At 37.2% G+C, this 27,449-nt stretch overlaps 1 protein-coding gene across 1 annotated transcript in view; it reads left to right on the top strand.

The window, feature by feature from the left end:
- The window catches only part of LOC108679429 (teneurin-a), a gene marked incomplete at its 5' end in the record, with an annotated part of 81,290 nt that extends 59,522 nt beyond the window's left edge, over positions 1–21,768 (top strand). Inside the window, 11 exon segments of the mRNA XM_047885510.1 lie at positions 6,197–6,453; positions 7,050–7,219; positions 9,780–9,912; positions 10,990–12,243; positions 12,426–12,654; positions 13,110–13,235; positions 13,518–13,906; positions 15,953–16,147; positions 16,556–16,753; positions 17,001–17,198; positions 18,321–21,768. Coding sequence (XP_047741466.1) covers positions 6,197–6,453; positions 7,050–7,219; positions 9,780–9,912; positions 10,990–12,243; positions 12,426–12,654; positions 13,110–13,235; positions 13,518–13,906; positions 15,953–16,147; positions 16,556–16,753; positions 17,001–17,198; positions 18,321–18,383 — 3,212 coding nt within the window. The 3' untranslated portion in view covers positions 18,384–21,768.
- Between the last annotated feature and the right edge of the window lie 5,681 nt (positions 21,769–27,449).

Here is a 27,449-nt window from a genome sequence, read left to right as displayed (position 1 = left end):
AAAACTCGTTCGATGCAAAGATATTTATTATTTGGGAAGAATGCGTTCGATGGAAAGATGTATTTATCTTGAGTAAACGCTCTCGATCGACATGTGTATTTATCTTGAAGAAATGCATCCTATCGAAAGATGTATTTATCTTGAAAAACGCGTTTGATGGAAAAATGTTTTATCTTGGAGAAATACGTTCGATCGAAAGTTGTATTTATTCTGAATATATATTGCGTTGGTAATATGTTTTTATTCTGAAGAAACGCGTTTGATGGAAAGGTTCCGGGGAAACATTTACATGCTTCCAAACTCCTCATATTTTGTTGCCTCAAAACGCAATCTTCTCGTATAGTAAATTTTAATGTATTACGAATCATCTTTGAGAAAGTTTGGAAAATTACTCCTGAAGTAAACGATGGAATCACCCTACCTTTTCTCTGTCGATAAATACGATAAATTCTGCAATGACCTTTCAATTTAAAAACAATATAAAATAAAACTCAATGAAGGAAAAAATAGTAAATTAACTCCCAGTCTTACGTTTTGCTCTCAATGGAAGAATTGGCTCAAAACGATCCGCATGAAAAATTGGTGCACAAATTTGTTGATGGATTTCACGATACTATTGTGAAGATTTAATAACTTGTGTTTCTCATGCACGAATAATGCTCTACTTATTTATAACGATATCGTTATGATTGCATGACATTCTCTACCGATCTGATGTAATCACTGCAGTCATCGCATCGCCAACTGACAGCTTTATGTGTGGGGCAGATTTTCTCTATATGGGTGACCCTGCTCGTTTTGTGAGGTCCATTCCCCAGAAAACAGTGATTTATTCACACGTAGAGCTGTTGCATCCGCGCCAATGGCTTCTCAAAGACAGCTTGCAATCCCTAATAAAGACCTTTAATCAGAACTCTGGCTTCTTATTTCATTCTGAGGGTCACTTTTTGGTACCCTTGTCCTCTCGAAACTCGACACAAGCATTCTATGTTATTCCTTCGGAGCCTCGCGAACCATCGATTGAAGACAGCCCGAATGCCGTACTTGGCTGAGATGTTGCGTGTCACTGACCACTCACTCATATTGTAAGGCTCAAAATAGCGGACTTATACTCAGCTCTAATTCGATCAGGCCGACCTGGCCCAACCGTGATATATTGCACAGAAACCCCTCTCTTTGGGACTCGAGCTTGTAACATACAAACTTAGCACCTCTCATTACTTCAACTCGCAAAAATATACGTATTTTCACAAAGTCTCAAGAAATTATTGTCCAGAATATTATTGGCATAACGGCCAGCTTTTCTTGTAAATTGGATTTTTATTCTTTCCTAATTTGGCCCGTATTGTTTTTGTATACTGAAGTTCGAGTTATAAAAATATAAATATGCGCCTTTATTCAATATCATTGTCTCTCTGGATTTTTTTCCGATGCGTGCTGATGCAATTATTAATAAAATTTTGAATTTGAAGCGAAACTTCGAACCGAGAATAAATCACGAATCAGAATTTAATTTAGAGGATTGATTGCATTGACGCGAGCGTGTCTCTCGAGCTACTGTCGGGAAGTGCTTGTCTTGCCGGGCAGGTCTCGTTAGCTTTGCAATCGATTGGCAATAATGGACGTGTCGCTGGACGAAAGCCGCCTGTCGCTTCACCAATTATTTTACCGGTGCTTGTTACTCTTGTTCAACACGTGCCGGCTAGAGCCAGGCTGCGGCCATGCTCTGTGCTTCCTCTGGTCGCACATGTTATGTTTGTGAATTTTTACTTTATCTGTCATGTTTCACGTTGAGTAACACATTTTAATTGCCTCCTGTTTTCTTTTTTTTATACCGAGTTCCAATCAAGTTTTTCTACTGAAGCCATGTTAATGATGTTATACAGCCTCCTTGTCTAGTGCTCTTGAAATAATGGCGAGTAAAGGTGGTTGAACTAGTTAGAATATACATCATGCAAACATTGAGTACCCTGCTTTGATTTTACATTTTTTTAGATTATTGCTTCTTCCTGAAATTGTAGCAGAGGATGCAATGTAACTCATTCTACTCATTAATCCCAGCCATCCTCCATTTGAGCTACCTCTTCCAGCTTGACTCTGAAGGAGTTTTTGTCCTCTTTCAGAGGACGATTGCTAAGTGTTTTGTCGTGGAGGATGTCATATTCCCTTTCGTTCAAAATGATCTTGAGGTTTTTCCTGTATGCGCATGGGTTGAAGAAAAAAAGGTTTCTCACCGTCACTTGCGGTTCTTGTTTCCTGGTTGGTCCGTTGACTCCTGCAGAATGTTGGTCCTATTAGTTCACGTCTTAATGCATCGTTTTTTTTTTTTTTGGAAACCTAAGCCCGCAAGCTCCTTATGCTGAAATCCTTTCAACTTGGCAATCCCTAGGCACGGTGACTCTTGCCAATACCAGGGTTGAGCAGCAATTATGTTGGCATTAATAAAGCGTAGGTAATTCTGACTTTTATTTATATTTTAATATTAAACATAGCTTATGTAAAGTTGTAAAGAAGGGGGCCGAGTGATCAATACTCATCAATTATAAACAGGATGTGACTTGACCGCAAAGTTGGGGTAGAAAACCGTAAGATCGAGTTTGTTTTTAGTTCTGAATGGCCGAGGGCATCGAAAGGGCTGATCCTAGTGGAATTCGAAACTGCCGCAACGTCCCTTGCTAGGCTTATGTGTGCGCGACGTCTGTCAATATATAAGGACCCTAAAATTCGCGCCAAAGGGTTGTTCTACTGCAGTGGTTCCCAAACTTTTTCAGGCTGGTTCCCTAGTGAATTTCTATCGCCCCCACAGAAATAAGCCTCTTTCTTGAAATTTAGTATGCTGCAATTTTAAAAGAGAAAGGTTAAACACAAATGTGTATTTCACAAATAGAACCCCATTTAGTGAACCAATATATTTTTCAGCTGTTTTAACTGTTTCAGCACTAGAAATCTAGGAGGTCACGGGTGAATTTACGGCCGGACTCGTGGCCGGTCTCACGACCAATCTCCAAATTTAATTATCAAGTAATATAATAATTCTCATAGTTACGGTCATCGTCAGTAGCGATACGGTCACGATCACCATCAATTGCAGAAGTACGGGAATGAGCTTGGTATAGCATCATCGACGATAAAGACTACGCCACTATTTAGAAGTACCGTTGTTATAAATTCTACGGCCAGACCAGCCGTGAGACATCGATTTGAGCATGGAGATTACGACTATGAAGACAGAGCGACTGAAAGGCGGACGCGGGGTTACGGCTGCGGTACGGCCGCAAACGTGCGTGTGAGATACGGTCGTTTACGACAGTCGTACTACTCAACGATACCGCAACGATTCAAAGTTTCTGGTAAAAGTAGGAGATTTTAATGATGTAAACTGATTCTCAACTTTGATTGTGTTCGGATTGCCCTTTTCCTGTACTAGAAATTTTTATTGACGTTGGATGTGAACTTGAATTTTCCAATTTAATATTAAATGTACCAGTGTTTCATTGCAACAATCCCTCTTTTACGATTTTTGTCGTAACCTCCGTACGAGAACTTATATGCGCGAATACTCCGAGTGAAGCCTAAGACGCAACGGTCGCAACCTGACTGAATTAGAGCAATTGCCGATCAATGAATAATAAAAGGATAACAATGAAACCAATCATCAATCATTTAAATTTTCATGACTTATTCAGGTGACTAAAGCAATGTTCAATGGTCGTTCTCTTGAAGGGCCTTGTCAATACCAGCTACTGAATTACTACAAAGTTTTTTTTTTTTTTTTGAAATGTAAGCGTTTTATTTGGTAATTTTTGTTCGTTGCTCAAGATAAACATTTGTATGTAGATCAACTAATGGTGGACTTATAACTCAAAAGCACCTATACCTAATGTAGTGGGCACATAGCGGGTAGTTTTTGAAGCTCGCAAAACTTAAAAAAAAAATTTAAAACATTGATTTTTCAATGTGCGATCGAACGGGACAGCCCCGTTTACTCAGTATTGGATAAAATCTGTGCTCTACAGATCTTTATTTGATCGAACTTGCTTCCTTTTTTGTTTTTTTGTGTGGAGGCGGGAAGACTTTTGAAACTCCGAGCGGCAATTTCGATGCCTGAGACTTGAAAAACTGCAGCACAATAAGGTTTTGTTGGGGTTAGGCAGTTTTGTGTCATGGATTTGTTTAGAAGCTAAAAATTTGCTGTATTGTTCTGCTCAATTTCGTACTCTAGTTTGCGATGAAATTTTGATCTATAAAAATAACATATCAACATGTTATGAAAATCTCATGGGTCTTTTTGGAAATAAATATTTGTTCCTTTACATCAACTTTCCAATTTTTCTATTCTCTTACGAAGCGAAATTTTCATAACTTCATGCAAGCTAGTTAAAGTTTTCTTATTTTTTTATTACTTATTTTTTCAAAAATTATACATTTGCCGTATATATCATTTGATAGCTGACACATTCAAATTATGTACGTAATATTTATTGAATGGCTCATTAATTAAACCTTTTGCGTTTAAACTTTAACATATTATTTAGGCTTAAAGTAAGGTAAGGAGCTTTAACAAAAGCAAAATAATATTTAGCTAAGTCATCATTAAGTCTTTTCTGCGAGCAAACGGCGTTGCGTGCTTTAATTTGCCTCGCGTGATGGCAACTCAGCGGCGCTGAGATTTGCATTCTCTCGATTAAATCGATGTACTGAGGTTGCATTTTATTTTGGTTTTATAGATAATAATTTCTTTGGAGACATTGTGTTTTTATGATGCTTAGATAATTATTCATAGGACGGCTTGGAAAGTTTTCCAGTGTTGGAGCCTTGTGCATTCAGAAACATATAGATAATGAATTAAATTGGGTTAAATATATGGAATTAGTTTTATGTTTGAAATTTTCGCACTTCTGAAATTTGGATGATACCTTCAACTAATGATTTTACTTTCACTTCATGTTCGAGTGAGTTGGTCACCCTCGCAGTCGCATTATGATTTCATAATTGCAATTTATTCAAATCAAAATCATCCCTGACATGAAAATCGTTGAAGGTTGACATCTCTTCATAAGACTTCGGTGAAGGAAGAGTTCAGTTGAGTTGCTTCTAGTAAATGCGTCATTCTATGCAAAGTGAACAGTTTTATTTTTTTATCGAATCTTTCAAACCCCAATTTATTATTTTTTCGTGAAGTAATAATTTTTTTACCAAACCAAATGCTGCTCTGTGAAAAAGAAACTTTCCATTAATTAATAGGATCAGAAGTTTATATATAGCAGCTGAGATGTCACATTACAACTGCAGACTCAATCACTGAGCTTATACGAGCTCTAGATGACTGCCGTCACCGCCATACTATTTCACGGGGCTCCCGAGGTCTATTAGCAGGCGCCCCGCAACACCAGAATGCCATTAAGGACTGCAGCAACAGCTCGGGAGTCGTGTTGTGGACTTAGCAGTTCCGAACGGCTTAAGTTAGTGCAATCCTGCTTTTAACACGATTTGCTTTTGGCTCGCTCGTCGACGTGAAGTGTGTTCTCCATTTACTCTATGTTTTGCAATAGAATGTAACTCCTAGCTACGATTCAAAAAGTACGTAGGGGAATTTTATTAGAAGTTTTGACGTAATTGCATTATCTAGATTCGTTTTGCGGCTGACGGAAAATAGTTGGATGAAATTAAATGGAATGAACGCCGTGCATTTATCTGAAACTTTTCTGTACTTGCGAGAGTTTTCTGAAGAAACTTTGGGAAAGAAAATAAAGCCCCGCCTTATTCTGCATATTCAACGACTTGCGGCTCTATTCTGCTTTTTTAACGCTTCTTCTTTTAGAAACTTGGTCGTTTCAATCAATCATGGAGTAAAGTCGTTCTATTTTTAACTATTTTATTTCCATCAAAAATGATCAGCGTTAATAAATGGAAAGAAAAAGTCAAGATGAAAGCTTAATATTACTAATTACATAGCTGAAAATTTTTAAGGAAATGTTGAGAATATATAATGTTTATTAATGACCACGTGAATCATGCTTGATTTTTTAACTGTGTAAATCTACGTCTGAAGTTGAACGCCTGAGTCTGATCTAGCTAAAAAAATTCTGTTGTTACTGATGCGGGATTTACTAAATAATAACAAATAAACTCTAAACTCGCGCGTAATAAATTTGAGCACAATAATTGTTCACGCGTATCATTTCTCGTTCTTCAGGCTCCGTTTCGTCCCACGTGCGTCTCGCTTCCAATGGGAGCTGGTCCCGCATGCTGCCCTGGGGCGGGACCGTCTCAGGGACCACGGTCCCACACAGTCCCTTGGTAGAGGGGATTCTCCCAGCACAGGCCGGGCTGTTGCAAGTCCCTTCAGTCTTCACGTTGTCTGCTGGTCCAGGGCTTCCTGAGGCAGAATTTACTGTGCAGTCTTCGCTTAAGAAGACTGGCGACTGGAGATTATTCGAATCTAAATACCTGGTGAGGATTGGCTTCTCTCAATTTGCCAATTTAATAAAGGTAAACAGAGCGCAATTTTTCGTAGTGAATTTATTCTTGGATCGAGATACACTGTTATAAAAAAATAACACAAAACTGTGTTAAAAATTTCGTTTAAAACTTTTCGCAGTAGTTCCTACATATCATTTGATATAGACTTATTATTAACATTAATGATTAATTTACGCACTTACATATACTCTCTATTCTCTTTACTTTTTCTATCATTTTACGTTATTACTTTCTGCAGATTTTGTAATGGAAAAGTTATGAAAATAAAATTTAATTAATTCATTCCACTCGTATCGCTTTGAATTTTTTTCAGTTTTAAATTGTTAACTTGAGTGTATGCATGTACACGTTTGTCCACTTCTCAGAAATAACTTCAATTTGAAGAAACTGTTCTACGGTTTTCTTTAAACAACCATCTTTTTATAATAAAGTTCCACATTGCAAATTTGGTAACTTTAATTAAAAAAAACTGTTCTATAGTCTAAGAACCATCAATGTAATATAAAGTTTCACATTGCAAATTTGGTATATAATGCATTAATATCTCGCATTCCCACATTCTGCAGCTGAACGGGACGGAAGTTGCCAGCTCGGTATGGGACGGAGCGTCGCGCGTCAATACGCTGCGCAACGGAGCCGCGCAGCCGCTGCTGCAAGTGGCATACGACGCGCGTCACGCGCCACACTCCCTCTCTCCCGGCGCTGCTCTGCCGGCCCTCAACATCTCCTATGACGAGTCAGTCGATAATTGCCTTTTGAAGTGCGACTAAATTAATATTGACCAGTTGTAATTATAGTATAATTAAACTATAATTGTTATCAAAATAAAAATATATATTTTATTATCATTCTTACAATCAAGTTGTAATTGTTACAATTTTAGAACTTTCTACCGTAAATAATGACGCTGTGTAGGATTCTGCCTCCCGCTACGAGTGCAGTTGATACTTGGACTCGTCTGATGAAGCGCAACAAACATGGATAATGATCAAAGTCCTTCTTTTATTATAATGTGATAAAAATTTTTACTAGAATGAGCTCATTGAATGGAATAATGCAGTGAAGAATTCAATGGCTCCTATGCTTACTAGAGAGCAAATTTACTTCTGATATTACATCATAAAATTCAATAAAAAATGCAGAATCACGACAATTTCGCGTGTTGGAGAATTTGCCACTTTTAAGTATGAGGAAAACGGAAATCAAAAAATTACCTCAGTAAGGCTTGAGTATATTATTTAGAACTGTCGAATTAGTATTACATCGAACTGTATACGTAAATCAGTTTACTCATTGACTGGTGAGTTTAATGTTTATTTATTGAAGGTCGTCCACGTGCTGAATTTGAAAAAAAAAAATTTCTTTCTAAAACAGCGAACTCGCATCGTTGTAGAAAAGTAGGTAATCGCTGTGGTTTTATCTTTGAACTTTGATACAACGAATGATCCTTCTTCTAAATCGAGATTATGTTTTTCAACTTAGAGTCGCTTCTGATTTCCTGTAACAAGTATCGCAAAATTGATTTAATAGACGCATCAAAACTATTCGTCCGTTGTCTATTTGAATATAACCATTACCAGCTTCTCATGGTTCACGAGCGAATGTTTCCTTTCTTTACCGGTCAACATTACACGAATTTTACTCAATTCCTAATTTTGGCAACAATGTTCACCTGTATTAATCAAACTTCAAAAGTATTAATAATTATTGTTATTTCTTGGGACCGTATTCATCCAATGATGTATTGGCACAAGGATGTTCAGCGTATCTTCCTATGGTGTCTCGGTAGTTGCGCATCCTCAGCTGCATATGAAATTAGCGTAAAGCTCAGGAATTGTGCGCTCGCGTACAGAGTATCACGATGAGCACAGCAAACGCATCAGCGAGGCGTGATAGTCAGATTTACTCCATCTGTATGCATTTGAGCTCTAATGGGAATGCAAATTTAATGGTGCGCTGCTGCAGGTCTTGAGCTGTCGCAGCATCATTTTTCTCTCCCTGGAGTCACGACGGGTGAATAATTCATCTGCTTGCGCATATTCTTCTAATTCATTTTGCACTGCTTATAATGGGATTCTACGCCGTAATATGTCGAGCAATGATAATGTCACTACAGCTATGCAACCGAGGCAAGACAAGGTTTCTCTCTCTTTCTCATTACAAAATTAATTATTTACAAGCTCTACTTCGTTAGCATTTCAATTAGAGTATAAATACATCAAGAGCGTTCACCGCATTGCATAGTTAATGAGAGAGTCTCGTACAGTTCACTTGAGGTATTCGGGTCTGGAACTTCCTACTCGACTCTCAACCTTCTTATCATCAATTTTATTGCACTCACCATTTCCATTCTGTTAACTGCCTCGAATATATTTCCTATCTTCAGGCAATCATTCGAACAAATCTTGAGGATTTTTCCTGGCGGGCATTTTATCTCGAGAGCTAAGTAGCAGCGAATGATCTCTGGTTTTAGTGCTGGCATTTTATACCCCAAAGGACGGAGCACCACGTCACGTTCAGCTGATCCATAGCACGGAGCCGTTGCCTGGCATTAGCATCGCGTGAGCGTTTTATGGGACTACTTATGGCAGTGTGCCAAACGTGTCTGGCCTAATCTCTGCCTTTATCACTTCATTAGGAGATCTTGCAGTGCTCCTTAGCTCCCAATGGTCTTCCTTCATGGCTAACAATGTCCTTAGTTTACATGCGTGATCTTGCCTTGCTACCGAAGATCTTAACGTTCCTGCCCGACAAATGGACTCTGAAATGTACCTCTTACCATGCACAATTTCTTTGGTCGAACGAACCTTTGTAATTTGATTGATTTTTGATCTTTCTGTGACTGCTGGCTTATTCATACCGGTATAAGTTATATATTAATATGATTGCACTCATTACTGAGCAAAAAATCAAAAGATATTTGTTTTGAAACTAAACAGATGGAGTTTTAATTAATTAAATGTAATTTAATTGAACTCGTTTACCTTTTTTTCTACCTAAAGTTAAAGAATAAATTTATCATTCAAAAATTATCATTACTGGGCACTGTAATTTGAATAAAGATGTTATGCATCAGCTTGTACGAAAAAATATTGGTTTTAAATTGCAAAAATTAAGTTTAACATGTTGATTGTGGAGCCAAGTCCCCGAAAAAATAAATTTGAAAATATTTGTTGTCCTTGAATGTAAGGCTTATAGGGTCATTCAATACCAGAAAATACAAGAACACAGAGGGCAAGTGTTTGCAAAAATCATACAAACTCTAATAAATGTGTAAATTGTATGCGTCCTGACAGGTACGGCCGCCGCAACGCGGTGCAGTGGTCAAGCCTGCGTGTAGGGTACGGCTACGACCCCTCCAGCGGAGTGCTCTCAACCGTTACGACTGACAACCATACAACCGTGTATTCTTTCCACCCGGAGAGACGGGTGAGTTTTTTATCTCAATATATAACGGTTTTCGTACAAGTTCTTTTTGTTTTGTACCTTGTATAAACAACGCTCGTTGTTTGTTCATACAACAAAAATTTTTACGTTTATCGCACGTTAAATAGTTATTTCGGTTGCTCTTCACTCGGACCAATATGTTCGTATCTATTAAGATTTACAAAGGATGCGCTTCTTTTATAGGTGTTTATTATTACTTTTTTCTTGTAACAGTCGTCCGCAACGTTTCGGAAGGGTATTCGTACTAAGGCAAAAAAAAAACGTTCTGGACATTTCATTTCAATATGAGATCTACGAGCGATATTTTCAAGCATTTGATGTTGTCGAATTATTTTTAAATATAGAATTAAATTTTTAGACAGCTTAATATTCAGTACAGTATATATATGCATTGTTTCGTCGTTGATTTCCACATAACCGTACGAAGTTAAAATAGTTACGTCATATTTTCTTTGTAAAACCAATGCAAGATATAGGCACCATGAGTCAATTTGATTCACTATAGAAGCTAAATTTAAATAATATGCGTTTAAATTAATTTTTAAAGACAACACTTCTAAAGAATATAGTGTTTCCGATGTTATAATACACATCTACAAATAATTTCTAATTTTATTTCCATATATTAAAAAATAATAATTTAAGAACTTTTTTTAATAAATGAAAAAATTTAAATTTTCAAAATTATTTATTGTGTCAATTGATTCATACAATGTCTCCTACTTTAAGCAATTGTGCGAAATTTCAGATCGATTAGAGAGGTAGAAGTGTGTTAAATATCGATTATAAGATTTGTAGCTGACAGACAAACAACAAGAAGTGAAGTTAAGGAGAAGTGTTGTAAAAATAACTTATTTCCCGGCACTCATCCAAGCTTCTTCTGGGTGCTGAAAAAATCCCCTTGATGTACTTTTAATCTTTAATTTAAGGGTTTTCATTATATTAAATGTTTCAAATGAATTCACCCGATCTCTGCTCGTGTAATCAATTTCAATCAGTAATAAGTTTCTCCTGAATTATTTACCCAAACTCTCATATTTTACATTTTTGCATCTTCAGCTGAATTCGATTAGTTTGCCGTCCGGTCGGACCTGGACGTACCTGTATGATGAATACGGGGGCCTTCGCTCCATCACAACCCCCGCCAGCACTGCGCACTACTTCTCTGTCCAGCCAATATTCTCAGCCTTCGTTTTCAAGTACACGGCTCCTGGCGCCACGCAGGCCTATAGGCAACACTTAGATTCATCTGGACGTCTCTTGCTTTCCGTTACACCGGACATGGAGTCAAAAATTTTGTACCGATACACTAGCGCGGGACAATTGGAAACGATCGTGTCTGGCGATGGAGTGACGAACTTCGTTTACGGCGAGAACAGTTTACTGTCTCAAGTGATGAATGAAGGTGATGAGCTCGAGTATAAATTAGATTATCTCTATGATGGTCATCTGCTTCAAGAAATGCGCATTGAGTACAACGCACGTGCGGGATTAAGCAATGTTAAATTTGCCTATGAATATGATGCCAACATGCGCGTCACAAAAATGTCCGGTCGAATCGGAGGGCAGAAAGTAAAGCCCTTGCATATATCCTACTCGCCCAAAACCGGCGTCGCCACAAACATTGGGAACTTCCTCTACGACGCTTCTGACTTCAATGTAACGATAATCCAAGACGGCACTGGCATCTTCACACGGAACCTTGACGAGCATTTGCGCGTGACTTACGTGTCACTAAACATCCAAAATATGCAAGTGTTTACTCAAAACATTAAATACGATGGCAGTAGTAGAATTTCTCAAACCACTACGTTCACATCAAGTTATGTTGTCAGGCCACTCTCATCAACCAAAAATTACACCTACGATGAAGACGGGCAACTCATAAGAGTGTCAGGAAAGGAACCCTGGAGTTTCTCGTATGATTCTAATGGTAATATGTTGTCCTTGACATACTCAACCAACACCATACCGATGAAGTACAACGAAGAAGATAAAATCTTAAGATTTGGTGAAGGCGTTTACAAGTACAACCTTCGAGGCTTCATTTCGCAGAACGCTCGTGATGTGTCGTACGAATACAATGCCCGAGGTCTTCTAATCCGAGCCGTAAAGCCTGAACGATTCTCAATTAATTATTTGTACGACCACGAACGGCGGCTCATCGCTCGCAAGGATAACTTTGGCAACGTCACTCAGTTCCAATATCAAGATTTCCGCCACCCTGACCGCGTGACGCACATCTACAACGCGCGTGACGCGAGCCTCACGTCCCTCATCTACGACGACAGGGGGCACCTTATCTTTGCTCAGGTATGCAATGACTGTCTTTGAATTTTATGTAATAATTGCAAATGAACAATAATTATTTTGATCATGTTTTAATGCATTGATAAACCTTCCATTATACTCTATGTTTACTCTTGTCTCTAGATTAGTTCTCTGGCTTAGTATTTTGATTGTCATATAAAAAATTTCTCATTTCGTCTTTGTAGATTCAACGGAATCAGTACTACGTAGCGTCCGACCAAAACGGCACTCCGCTGATAATCGTGAACAGATTTGGGGAGGTGGTGCGCGAGATGATGCGCTCTCCTTTTGGTCAGATTATTTACGACAGCAACCCTTACCTTTACATTCCCATTGACTTCTGTGGTGGCATTCAAGACTCTCAGACGGAGCTTGTTCATCTTCCTGGAGGCCGAGTTTACGATCCGCTCATTGGTGAGCATTTTCAATGGATGAAACTTTAAATTAACTTCGATCCTTCATTTGCTCCGGTTATTTCATGAGATTCTTTTCTAATGATCCTTTTTTTTTATTTAATAACACATTATCGTATTTGAATTTTTTTAATCATTTCAGTTAAAGAAAATTGAAAATTTACAGATGTGTAAAAGCTATTTTATAATAAAGTCGAAAAAAGTTGTTATATTATCTAAATTAGCCATGATTTGTGAAATTTTTTTAATTATCAATTGGTTTATCAATATCTCTGTATCCGATTTTTAGATATTCTGTCTTCGTAATCACAATGTTTGCTAATGATCTCAGTGCATGAGATCACACTGCAGAGTGCAGATGTCTTAGATTATTCCGAGAGAAATAATCCATGTCGTCCTACTTCTCATGGCTCATCAGTTGCTAGTTCTGAGTTGAGCGTGTCTCTCTCTTGGCAGGTTTATGGCTAAATCCTCAATGGGAAGACATAGCGGAGAATCTCTTGCAGCCTCAGCGGCTCTCGCTGTACAGGCCCAACGCCAACGATCCTGTTAACGTCAACAGACGCACCTGGGACCAGCTCGGTGCGTGCCGTTGGCTGTAGCTTCATTTTTACGAAATTTATTGTTCTTATGCTAGTTCGCCAAAAACTTACAAAGTTTTGAATTTTTAATCGTTTGTGCGTTTCGTTTCATTCAATTTATTATGTTACACAAAATAAAATTTTTTTTGAAGGAGTTGCAAGTATTGGTTTTCTAACTGAACTTTGTCGTATAAATTTTTACTGCACATGTTTAAATTTTGTGTTTATTCATGTTTCGATCAGTTAATTATTCTAATTTTACGTTCCCCCTATCTTTATCTAGACAAACCCGACTGGTTGAATCTTCTAAATTTGGACTTGGTAAGCCTTGCGCCTCATTTGGGTTGGCCCCGGCAATCGTCATTTGCGCCAAATGCCAAGCATTTGCCGTCAACCGACAACCTATGGGACGCGTACACAATGTCGCCTTTCAGCGACACTGGAGTGCGTCCGTATGCCGGTTATTTGCGTGCCGGTTTGGACTCAACGTCGCGATTAATGCAGCCGAGGTGGCGCAGCGCTCGGTCGCAGTTCTCCCAGTTCGTGGCTGAAGGAGGCCTCTGCATCAGCGGCTTCGCTGAAGCGCTTAAAGAACCAACTGACAGCGCCATCGCTCTTGATGCTGTCAAGGTTTCCGCTTTGAAAGAAGACTTTTGGCCGTCCACTTATAAGGTAAGGATTTATTTGAGCCATATTTTCGAGATGAGATATCGTGCATTCTTATGGAGTTTGGCGGGCTCTCGTTGCCCTATATCCTACCTCTTAAAGATTTTTCCGAGGTTCAGCTATGTAAATCACCTTACTTTTGCAACGGCTGTGTAATACGACTTTGCTTGTGTCATTAATGAGAAAACTCTACTCTTTTCTTGAATCTTTCCCTTTTTTTGGAATAATATCTAGTCTCAAGAAGCTGCCGGTGTTAGGTAACGATTATCGACAAAATCCTCTCCAAAACTTACTATATTGTCCAATACCTGGGCTTGGAGTAGAAGTCAGCAGCCTTGCTTGTAGCACTAGAGCGCAACGCGCGCCCAATCCTTGCCTTCGGAATCATTGACTTTCTTTGCAATCAACTAAGAGCTTTCATGCGGGTTTTGCGGCCCTGTCAATATTTGGAAAGCGAGCGGCTTTAATGCTTGGCCTTGGTTAGCCTTGGAGCGTCTTCTCCTTTTCTACCTCCCATTCTACTTCTGGGTTTTTGTTAGCTCGACGAAAGCTGCTGGTATCATCTCATGGCTGCGCGATATTGCTACAGCCTCCTGCCTCGCGGCTCTTTGGCCGCGGCCTCGGCAAACTCCTGATCGAAATGTCCGCCGGAGTCTTGCCCTGGGATCAATTTTGAGCTGATGGAGCGAGATTGTCTGAAATATCGAGAAATACTTTGTGCATGTGACTATGATTCTCAATTTAAATGGATTCAATAAAAGCGTAATACAGTTATACGTAACAATAACTTTCTCATTCATTTATTATTTAAGTGTAGTCTATAGCTGCACAATCAGGTGATTGTCCATGGTTATTGTCCCTTTATAGCATTGTATCTTTGCCACTTATATGCCACTTCCGGTGGTAAAGTCCTGCTGCTAACTTGAAATTAATCTAAAAAATTTTCATAACTTTCTGTGAAGAATATTTTTCTCACTTGCAAATTCAGTAATTAATTTAAAATTCATTTTATCAACAAAAATCCTGTGTCGTGAATCATTGGTGTATTTTTCTGTCAAACTAACGCTGAAATTCTGATCGCCCAGTACACTTTTCTAGTCTATCCTGGGTTCAAAACTCATGAAAGATAAGGTCTTTTGTTTGTTTTATGTTCTCCCTCATGATTTGTGCATCCTGCATATTTTTACCGAGGTAAAAGTTGTGGCAGAATGTTTCACTTGGACAAAATTCTTACATTTCAAGTCTAAACGCCCGTAAAAGAAATAGCATCCAGTGCTTTAATTCACATAATTTTTTCGTAGCACGGCGACTGCGTTCATTGCTGAAGATATGCCAGGGCCGTAGCTTTAGGGAAACTCTAGCATTATCTGCCAGTCGTTTAGGAGAAGCAAGCCCGACACACCACAGATTTATGCTAATGTCACCTCGGCGACTTGTGGCATTGCAGATAAAAGGGGAAAAAGTCCGAAAATATCACGGCTGCATGTTGCTCCCGTTGGCTGGTTTTTTCCTGGCGACATTCATAATTCAATCTAAAGATTATCTTGTCTGTTTGAAACGAACTCGAGTCCCGGATTGCAGCCGCATTTATACAAATATATTTCATGCAATTCTTGTTTGAAGCTGTCTTTTCACTTTAGTAAATACTGTTTGTACGGCATCTCATTCACTTAATTGAAAATTGACCACTGGTCCAAAAAATTTCGTATCATGTCTCTTTGACACCACCTAATTTTTCAGGCTATTTTACTGAGCAAAACTGAACTGCAAATTGACCAAAAAGTAACTGATATTACTAAGTAACCCACCAAAAATAAAACATTTTCCCGTCATCTGATCTGCAAGTGTGAAAAAATCTGGAACTATCAAACCAGTTTCAAATTCCTACTTTACTCTATATTGGCGCTTGTAAATGCAGATTCTACTCAACGTTTACAATGCAGATTTTTTTTTCACTTTACCCAAAACAATGATTGTCCTTTTTCCGCAAACAAAAATTCTTCAAATTATTTGATTTAGGTAATGAAATTCTTTTTTTTTTTGTCCCATCAGCTGGAGATCTCAAGTACGCCTGGGCCGTTTGGCGAAGGCTTCCTTGTGTCGCGCGTGGGCGGCAAGGCTGTAATTACGACATCTCCCTCCGCTAATCCTATCTTCAAAGACGTCGTCTTATCAGTCTTCAACAACTCTTATCTGCTCGATCTGTCCTTGTACTCCCACTCCGTGTATTCCTTCTACTTTGTCAAGGTTAGTTATTGATAATCGTCTTTGTCGTCGTCATATCTGTAATTGAACTGTCCATTAAAACTGCATAATTTATCGCTTTTTACGAATATTTCTCGTACTGCCTATATTTTTCATATACGTTCCAATATTGTCTCATAATTTATTTCTAATTTTTTCCGCTGATGTTATTACATGTTATGATTCAATATATTAATAATATGGCTTCCATTTTCATGCTTTTCATAAAATTTGATCTCTTACTTTTTACTGAAAAATATCAGCTCTGGTGAGTTCACTCATCTTTCATTGTGAGATAGAAATTCCAGACAGCTTTAGGCGCATATCACCATTAATCAAATCTGGGCCCTCTATATTCATTTTTTGTTTAATTGACCGAGAATAACGCTTAAGTTAAATTTTGATGAATAGGACGAGCTGTGGCGAGCTAAGGAAGATCGCAATCAATTGAACCGCTTGGCTGGCGAAGTAAACATTACGCAGACCAACGACAACGGCAGCGAGAAATTCATCGACATAAAACTGCGCACAAAATACGCTCTAATTCACGTCCGATATGGCACCAGCCCTATCCTTGAAGCCAAAAGAATAATGAAGCATGCTAAAAAGGTGAGTCAATCATAAGTTATGCCTTCATTCTCAATTTACTTCAACTATTTCATATTTGAATTGCATGACATGCTTGAAAATCAAATTATTTGGCATTCAACATTTTGAACATCTCTCACATCTTCCCGTGTTTAGGAAAACGCATCGAACTTTTGTCCTGCAATTTTCTCCAGCATTTAAACTTTACTCCAAATAGAACAAATTTTAAATTTTTTCAATTTACCCTGCCCCACGCGCCGTTACGCAGATGACGCTGCGCCGCGCGTGGTCTGACGAGCGGTCGCGCGTGAGTCGCGGCGAGTCCGGGTCCGTGGCGTGGACTCACGACCAGCGAGTCGAGCTGCTCACGCAAGGCTCCGTGGAGCAATTCGTGCCTCGCTACACGCACAACCCTGAGCTCTACCCTGAGCTGCTCGACGACCCCAGCAACGTTCAGTTTGTCCAGGTTAGATAACAATAAAAGCGAATTTGTGTCTTCAGTGTTGGATGAAGTATAGTTTGTCCAGGTTAGATAAACAATAAAAACAAATTTGTGTCTTCAGTGTTGGTTGAAGTATAAGTTGGATGAAGTATAGTTTGTCCAGGTTAGATTAATAATAAGAAGATTGATATTAAGAGCTCATTTCCTGTTAAGTGTTTGATATGGTTTAGTATTTTCAGGTTAGATTGACACTAAGTAGAATTTTTTGTGTTTCAAATTCCGTATTGGATAATATCCAGGTTAGATTGACTATAGGAGCAAATTATTGTATTCAGTGTTGGATGAAGTTCATTTCCTTTAAGTTAGAATATTTTGAAACAATATTTTATCGTTCATACGTTCGAGTATGTCTAGGTTGTGGAATTTGTAATGTAAGATTGTATTTTGTTATTCTGTGTTTAACAGCGTCGTCTGTTCTACGATGATCTAGAATAATGAGGTGGACCTTCATTATACGTAGACACATAGTTTGATGGAACTCGAATTTATTTGGGTCTAAAACACATTCCAGTCTTGTTCCGAAGGGCTATCAAAGCATTTCCCGATCTCCTTTCTTCGATGAAAATCGGCTCAGGCTGCCTTCCAGTATCAGAATAGAGCTTCTCTTTGCACTTAAATGCAGTACTGTCGTAATTTCAATCTGAACTGTACCAAACTAAATTAGCTGAAGGTACCAAGCGCGTAAAATAAACTTCTATCTAAGGTCTGGTTATCGTTGGACTGTTTACAACTATTTTCCTCAATATGGAAAACTTCTAATCAAATATTGGATCGTATCCTTTCTTACATTTATAAAGAAAATTTACGGTTTAGATACAAATTCATTTCAAATATTTGCAGTAAAAAAATATGTTCAAACGCTAACGCATTCTCGCATAAAATTTCACAAAGCTTAGCTGTGAGAATTTCTTTGGTCAACCCATTTCATCAGTATAACGGCCATAGTTTGCCTAGGATCATTTGAGATAACTTTAATGCATTTACAACGGTCTTCAATAGATTTTACGAGTTTCTAACTCTGCAATATTGCTCCATATATGTTTTCCCATGCCTCGCAGCTAATATTACGTCGTATGTGTTCGACAGGAGAACAAGAGAAGCAGACGACATTCCACGAGATGGCTGCGGTGTTGGCACCCGCCTTGCTAGGATATCCTGAGTCTATAGACCTGCATTAGGATGTAACAAATCTTATGAAACCATCTTATTTCTTCTCTTCTGTTTGTCTTAGCGAATTCTGTTGTATTTTACGTTTTGTTTCCGTGTTAATATTTTATTTCCGCGTGGATGCTTCAATGTAAGGCGGGTAGTCATTGTATATCGCCTACTTAATGTAATGTTAGTAATGCAGCGAGAGAAATTATCTGATTCCTTGTCTTTTTATAAAATATGTTTCATGATGATACCAGAGTGATGAAAACAATAGAAACTAATTCACAAATCAATAATTTATATGTAATACTTGAGGATTCAGACCATCATAGTCGCGAAAATATCTGGCAGCATCGATCACCTGTCCCTAGTCCACGGAAGATGCTCGCCGATTTTGACTCATATTTACGCGACACAAAATATGCACAACTTATCCCGCTACTGTCGTGTGCAAAAAAAAAACACCAACAAACTTATGGCTAATATTAAAATCCTGATACGAGTGCCATCCCTTCTCTATGTGAACAATCCTCAAAGCTCCTAACAAAGCAATATGTCATTTGTCGTTGAGAAGCACCTCGATTCAAAGGCTTCTCAAGGAGTTTTTTGTTTCCTCACTAAATTATAATTTGAAGCAGAGTTGTTCAAAATTTCATGATAGTGCAACTTTGATGACATTCATCGAATTGGGATTCTTCGCTCGTTTTTCAGGATTTAAAATTTGATTCATTGTCTCACAATTTATTCACTTGTAGGTAAAAATTACTTTTTTTAAACGTTAATTGCCTACTGGTGGCATCTGACAATAGCAAGAATCTTTAAATATAATAAATAGCTTGAATGTTTCAAGAAAATTTAGTGATGGAGGTAGCCACTTCCCTGTACAGGAATTTTTTTTTATAAACGTTGTACATAAATAGTGTTCATACTAATGCGGAGCCCCGTGTTAAATGTTACTGGCATCTATGTGATCTATAATATTTAATGGTGAATTAGCTCATACGATTAATGTAAAATATTCGTGCAAGGCTTTGGTTTGGGCTTAGGGACGCTGTGTGTAATGACCTGTATAGTATAGGCGCTTCAATTCAGAAGCTCGTGTGCTGAATCATCCTGAAAATTGGAAACACCAATCCGAAAATGCAGATAAAAATTGGAGGCGCAGTAGTAAGCTGTGGTTTTCTTCGTTATTATTCTAAATTGTTTCGTACTAAATCTAAATATTGATCAAACACGATAAATTTGTCTGTGCTCCATTAGGGAACTAATTTGGCGTTCTTAGCCTCGCAGCATCAAACTTCATTTTTTTCTATGTCTGAAAAAGATGCAGTACATCCAGAACGAACTGCTCGTAATTGCAAAATAAAGCGGTTTTTGTTTTTTATTTAATTGAAAATCGTCAAAATTTTCAACCGCCTTCCGTTATCAATAACATTCACGATATATGCTCGCTTTGCACTATTTCAATAGTTTCTTTTAAGTTCATGATGGTTCCAATCGTCTGAAAGATTTTGCATTAAATATTTTTCAAAATATCGTACCAAGTGCAATATCTTATGTTCGATGATGATGCTTCTGCTTAATTATTACCAAAGTTGGCTGCATACATTTCGTGGACGACGACGTTCATGATCATGTCTAGGTTTAGGTTTATGATAAGTGGATGTGCCAGAAAAAGTGTCTCATAGTCACTAACAACTAGCAGTTGTACAGAAACCTTTTAGCTCCCTAAGAAATTATCAATAAATCCCGTCTGTCTAAGAAATCTGGTTGAATTGCACGTGCCTCCAAGTAATTCAAGTTATCTTTTTCTAACGCCTGACATTTCTCGTATTTTTCGTAAAAGGAACAAGTTTTCAAGATGCAAGAGTAGCCCATTTTTCTTCTATTTCTTGAGAGAAATTGCTTCTTGTTTTTGGTTCATTTCTTCAAAAGTTTAATTTGTGTATTGTAAATTTTACGTAACATTAGATTATATCAATTATAATTGAACGCTTAGAACATCAATGGAAAATGTTTAGAATGTTAACAGAAAATGTTTAGAATATTAATTAAAACCCTTTTGTAGCAAAATTTTGGAGAGATAAATATCGGATAAGTTCGTCAGCTAGTCATTTTTTGCGTTTTATATGAACTTTTCTGATTGGATTATAAGGCATTTGAATAAATATTTTAAAGTTTGATTTGATAAGTCGTTGTTGTACAATTAATTCTCTCATTTGCTCGCTTTATACTGGATTCAAAACGACTACAGACACTTTTGGATTCTCTGTTTTTTATCTTCTACGTAAATGAATTTTACATTATATCAATAAAGTTCATAAAACTGATAATGTTTTAGAATTTTACGTGCTAAAACATGGGCATTACAAAAATACTTTTTAACGGGCAAAACCTACGTTCCATGTGTTAGCTACAATCATTTTGAGAAATTTCCCAGCCTCCTGGACTTCTGATCGTTGAATCAACTTTAAGCTTTAGCGAAATTTCAGCCAAAAACTTACATTTAAATCAATTGGATTTTTTTTCTGCGTGCCTGAGAAAACGATTTTGTAGCCTTGCATCGTTTTATCGGAAATTATTTAGTACGATTCTTTCTCTCTATTGATGTTATGAACATAGCGCATTGCAAGCAAGCTCAAATTAACTGAGTTTTCTTATCGATTTGGCTGATAGTTTAAACCCCTTTAATGTTGTGCTATGTCGGATTTACGGAGCGTTTAGTAGAAACCCTTTAGTTAATAAGCACTAATGTTGTCGTTTACGGATTATTTTTATTTGATGCGTGTACATTGATTTCCTGACAATGACTGTACATAAGGGGACGGTAGGTAGGGCTAAGGCGGCTGCACCTTAATACAAGCACTACACTGTGCAGGAGCAAGGGTCTACAATCTCTCATTATTATTATTTGTATACATGGAAAATGTTTTTTATTTAATTTACATGCAAAAAGATCAATAATGCCATTGTTTATTTTCTTTTACTGTTTCCAATCTTTTAGTCCTTAAATTTTGTTTTGGGTAATCTGTAATTTTTTAGAATCATTTAAATTCACTTTCCATAGTAATAAATCCCACTCAAATTTATCGTAGTTTCACAAATAAATTCGTCGTTCTTTCATCATATTTTCAGCAATAATATTTTTCCAAACTCTTAAAGTCGTATCATGAAAACGTTCAGTCGTCTGCATGTTTCCTCACATTCGATGACCGTATTCAGGTTTTTTTTTATGGAAGTCGATACGCCCATTCGCTCCGTATTTTTTTCGTGGTTTGAAGGAGTGTCGGGACGGTCAAGACAAACTCAGTTAGGCTCACGCTCCTCACGCATGAATGTTTTATAACCGGAAATGTTTTTAATAAAAACCTTATTTTTCTTATCTATGGTCTCATTTACCTTCTAATTAAACTAACGACATTAAGTGGTTTCTGGAAATTGTGATGATCGGAAATTTGTTATCAGAGCAGTGAGAAAATCACCGAGTAGAATGACTGTATAAACTTCTTGATTATTATGGTCTTTTAATCCACATTATTTACTCTTGGAAATATTATTTAGAGGATTTTGCACGTTAACAACAAAATTAGATTTGTAGTTAACTTTAAGTACCGTACATTAGGGCTTCTGCATGATATCGACCAAAATGGTTTCGAGGAGAGAGTATGAATAGATAAAATAGCATATTCGTTAGAAAACATTTTCAATAACTTCTTGCTTAAATTTTCGTACAGAAACTAATTTCGCTAAGAGAGGCAATCAAGAAAATTCTATATGGCGTCCTGTGTCCAATACAAGTCATGTCAGCGTCGCCATGTTGCCTTACGAGCACTCACGGTGCCGACCTCCCTTGATTCGAAACAAAAGGTCGCAAATTTGAAAATGGATTCTATTGATTCTGTTCGAACTTGAAAGGCAAGTTGTAAGGGAGTAGATGTGAGGGTTGAATCTGAACGCTGTTTTGAGCTCTCAGGACCACCGTCACAGAGGTTAATTTTGTGTTATAAGGAAGGGAGAGTGTAGCTGCTCTAGCATAATGGAGGGTTAAAAAACTGCGCTGTCACGGACATTTTTACTAGGGGAAAAGTAGGAACTTCTAACCTGATTTGCAAAAGAAAGTGCAAGGATCAACCGTTCGCTTACATCAATCATCACAGCATGGCGAACTATTGTACAAAGACTGAAGCACTCGTACAAGTGCTCATCCTGAACTCTGCAGACATTTATCTTGCAAGTATCAGCAAAGTTTTAGTTATAGATAGAGAAAGCATCTTGATGAAATATAGTAATTGCGATTTTACACTTATTTGATACAGAAGAATGGCAACAATCCCAGTGACATTTTGATCATAAAATTATGTAAACTTGAGAAAAATGAATGAGTTTAGACTAATTTTTCAGGGCTGCGCAGCTATTTCTTAACAATATTCAGCGATGATCAACAGCGATAATCCACAAAAAAATGATCTTACCACACATTTTACAACTATTTTTTATTTGTATTTTCAAAAAACAGATTCATTGTGGAATTCTCGCTCCAGTATTTATGGCTGAAAAGTATTTTGTTAACAACCCCTATGAAATATTCTGGTCCTTAGAATTCAAATTTTCCTTTGCTTGATACGCCAGTATGATTTTTAAATGTTTTAGATATTAAGAGCAGTAATTTTCTTATAGAAGCTCATTTTACTCTCTTAATACTGAAATCCATAGTGATACTAATCCATGGCTATCAAAAAATTCCTATCACGGATCTTGCCAGAGGAATTAAAAAAAAACTTGAGCAATAAATTTAAGCCAATTCTGCTTTGTTTTTGTTAAATCAAACAACACTTTCCACACGTGGGAATTATCTCCAACATCGATTCTACTGTTCTCAACTTTTTGAAATACCGCAATAAATAACATACATACACAATTTTTAATATATACCAGGAAAACTTTTATTTAATTTGTTTAAGGAGGAAAGAAAATTTGAGATTTGTTGTGTTTTTATAACCTGGCAAGAAAATATTGGATGCGGTGCACCTGCGCCCCTGTCTCTTGTTTATGGCTGCGTCGTCGGGACCTTCGGTGATTTTACGGCCGTCGTTCAGGCGCCAATGCCAAACATTGCGGCCTTAGATCTTTTTTTCTGTATCTCGAGCGTTGTCTTCGATTTATGGTCATGTGGTGCACGTCGATTCAACAAATTTCTTGCAGCCGACCACCGTTAAGAAACACTAAAATTTATTTACTGTCAACTTTTCGAATAAATCGATCTCAGAGACTAGATCCTATTTTGTTATGTCTCGTTTGCAACACTAAAGATATTCACACAATGCATCTTGTGTTCTAAAATAATGAGATTAATTTTATTTCTGAGAGCATTGCAAACGTACCGCTCGAAACGACATCCCGCATGTTAGCCCAAAGTATTATTTTAATTAAAAGTATTTTTTCAACGTATCGTTTTTTTCATTGGAGACAATTTCAAGACATTTCAGTTCTTTTTCTAGGTTGAGGGTTAAGGTGTCGTTTAATTTATGTACAAAAGAAACAACCCATATTTCCTGGTAATAAGTGCTAGTAATTCACAATATATTATATAAAGTACTTACTTCACTCGTGCACCAAAATTTTTATTATGCTGTGGATCAATAAATTTAAAAACATAGTTTGTTATGGGTTTTCGGGGATATTCAGCCCTCGATTGTGCTCCTTTCTGATCAGCAAATAAAAGTTGCCGCATTTACGTTATCTTGTGCACACGCGCCCGTCATGATCCCTGCCGTCACCCTGAGACTCGTCTTCTTTTGTCGCCGGCAACGACTAAAGCAAGTCATTTCTCAGCTACTTTTTGCCTCTTTGGATTGTTGGAATGGAGGGTCATAACAATTTCTGTTCTTTAAACATAGGGTCCTAAAAATTTCATGGCGTGGATTACGAATGGATTTTCCTCTCTGTTCCTGGAAGCTTCCTACAACTTAATAAATTAGAACGATCAAATTTTTACTCGGGTTCAGATAACTCAAATATTTTTGCTAGACCCTTCAAGAGCAACGGCTCTACTCAGGCACCGTTAAGTGGGATTTTGAATGTTCGGTCCTTTCAATAATCCTGGAAAGTTTGAATCTTGATCTTTAGCTTATTTTTTTATACTATTCTTTATTGCTCGTACTTTTATTAAGGGACACGTCTTTCAAAAAGTTTAAGTGGGAAGTGGATGCGCCGTCACCAGATGACGATTTTAAGGTCTCTTTGTTACATGATTTTTTTCGTTTCTGCAGTTAATATTTACAAACAATTTCATTTCCTCGTAAAATCCAAATTTGTCCTCGGACCATGACAGAGCTCCAGGGAGTATTATTAAATGACATGTTAGCCTCATTTCAACTAACCAGGTTTATAGTAATCATGTCGGTACCTGATAATACCGTGATATCAAATAATATATTAAATTTTATGATGAAACGATGTTAGTGAATTCATCATCTCATCACAACATTTTACTAGACTGGCCTTTTGATCAAATCTTTTCAACGGACAGTAGATATTGACTCTCAATAGCTGTATTGTTATGAAGCTGTGTGTCTATACGAGTGTTTTTACAATATAGCTACCTTTATGAAAATATATAGACTCACCATGTCAGGGAAGAGACGGAACAATTTCATTCGATCAATAACCAGCTCAGGACAAATTCATTTGATACTTTTGATGTGCGAGTGACTTGACCGCGTCCTGTACAAACAGCTTCACTCAACCTTGCAGGATTTGGATGTGCGAGTGACTTGACCGCGTCCTGTACAAACAGCTTCACTCAACCTTGCAGGATTTGGATGTGCGAGAGACTTGACGCGATAACGTCCTACAAAAAGCATCACTTGACCTTACAGAACAAGAACACGCCGAACTCCATAAACTCTCTTTAATTATAAAAGGAATATTTAGAACACCATAAAAATTATTACGTATATATTGATGAAACAAAAAAGTGTAAATCCGATGAAGGACTGATGAAACTATTACTAGTACATTGATAAACGGTTTTAGAACTAATTTTTCTAACATCTATTAACTGTAATTATAACTATCAATGGAATAACTCGTCAAAAATAATTAGATCCTGCTTGTTACATGTTACTAAAAAACCAAAATTTAGGCTGTACATTGGAATACAATATCAAAGTTTCAACAGAGTCGTGATCCATTGTTATTTGAACATTATAATTTTAAATGATAACTTAATTTAAGTTCATGTTGTGACAATCAAATAGCACGCGGTTGCAACATATAAAAATGTATTTGCATAACCTTATTGTAGTAACATTTTTTCCAATATTTCTTAAATAGTAAGTTCTTCACTGGTAAGTACGGATGCAATTTAAATGATATATTAAATTTGGGATGAACGGAATGAAATGAAATCCATCCAAAAATTTATTTTAAATTGTTAAATCTCATTGCATGGAAATTAACTGTCAAGGAGTAGATATTCCAGTTTACTGAATTTACGTCAAAAACTTTTATTTGTGTCATCATGAGTTGTACGAGTATATCATTCTACATCGAAATTGCACTTATGAATAATAAAATAATTCAATTCCGCAGTGTTGACCAAACAAGTAAGATAATACTTCGATAAATCTACTATCAATTTAATCCCGTAGTTTTTATCAAAAAGTAGTAAAATTCTTGGGTAAGTTATAAATCAATCTTATTCTGTAGTATTGTAGTAATAACTAAAGAAAAATACTCGGATACGTCGATCATCAATTTAATTCCGTAGCGTTGACGGAACAATTAAGAAAATACTTGGATGAGCCCAGCATAGCCTATAGGAATTTCTGACAGATTAACCGGCACATAATAAAGCCAAGGCTGATCTGGAGGGGGAAAATAATCAGCTGCAGTGTTCGCTGCTCCCTTAATTGTGGATGAAAAACGGCGGCTGTGACCAGAGACGGCTGAGGGATAGACCTTATTTGAGGGAAGACGAGTGATGAAGCCGATGCTCCGAATGGGTCGAAATTCGATCAACTGAGCCTATAGGGGTCGAATTTTTTAACCTGTCTCGCGCAGAAATTGTGAATCATACAACAAAGATTTTTACGATTCAACTCATTATTAATAAAATTTAGCTTTCAGTCAAAATTTCGTTCTTAATACAAAATAAAAAAAATACATTTCGCTCGAAAACCGAATTGTATTTCGCTCAGTCTGAACGCGAGACTCGAGATGTACATATCTATGCTCTGAAATTATATCTCAAACCTCTCTTTGAGAGGTCTTTGGAAGAGACTTTATTTGTTTCTGTTTTGATACCGGTGCGTCATGTTTGAACGACTCAACTTGTTTTTAAATGAATTTACTGCAACCTTCTTGCACGCAAACAGCGAATATCTCGTCATATTTACTCATATTATAAAAAACTTGTGGGCTTGAAACAGGTCTTTACAGCTGCTGAAGGATAATTATTGTTGAACACTTTAACTGCGATGTGCGCCATATATGGTACACGCTTTAAAAAATTAACTTTTATAAGGCTACGCAGCGATGTTTGCTTACGGATGAAGAAATTGAGGAAGAGTAGAAATTTGTAAAAATTTGGACCACTTCATAGCATTTAAATTCACAAAATATTCACTTAAGAAATATTCATCGCAGAGCTGCAATGTCTGAGTTCAATGAAACCTGCCGATCGTTGTACAATCTATTATAAGCTCACGTGGTAAATCGATCGTCACCAGCCCCTGGCCCCGTGATCACTTCGACAACATATTTGTGGCTAAAACGCCCAGGCCTCAAGAATTGGAATCACATTGGGGATATTTTACCACTCCACAATGAAACGTAATTATTTAAATCTTGGTAAACTTTTGCCTAGCTGATAAACAATCACCTCCACTGCGTCGATTTCTTTCTTTTGTTATCTGGTCTTCGTAAGTCGCATTTAATTTTATGACAAAATTTTGTTTAGTTAAGTTAAGCGTAGCTCCCGGGGCAATCAAAATTGCACAAAAAACTATTTAGCACAAATGTATAGCCGTATTTCATAAATTCTCGCTACATTTATCTACA

This window comes from Hyalella azteca, unplaced genomic scaffold (assembly GCF_000764305.2).
Source record: "Hyalella azteca isolate HAZT.00-mixed unplaced genomic scaffold, Hazt_2.0.2 contig2238, whole genome shotgun sequence".
Classification (NCBI taxonomy): Eukaryota; Metazoa; Arthropoda; class Malacostraca; order Amphipoda; family Hyalellidae; genus Hyalella; species Hyalella azteca.
The sequence above is the reverse complement of the archived record's forward strand: the minus strand, read 5'-3'. Positions and strand labels throughout refer to the sequence as shown.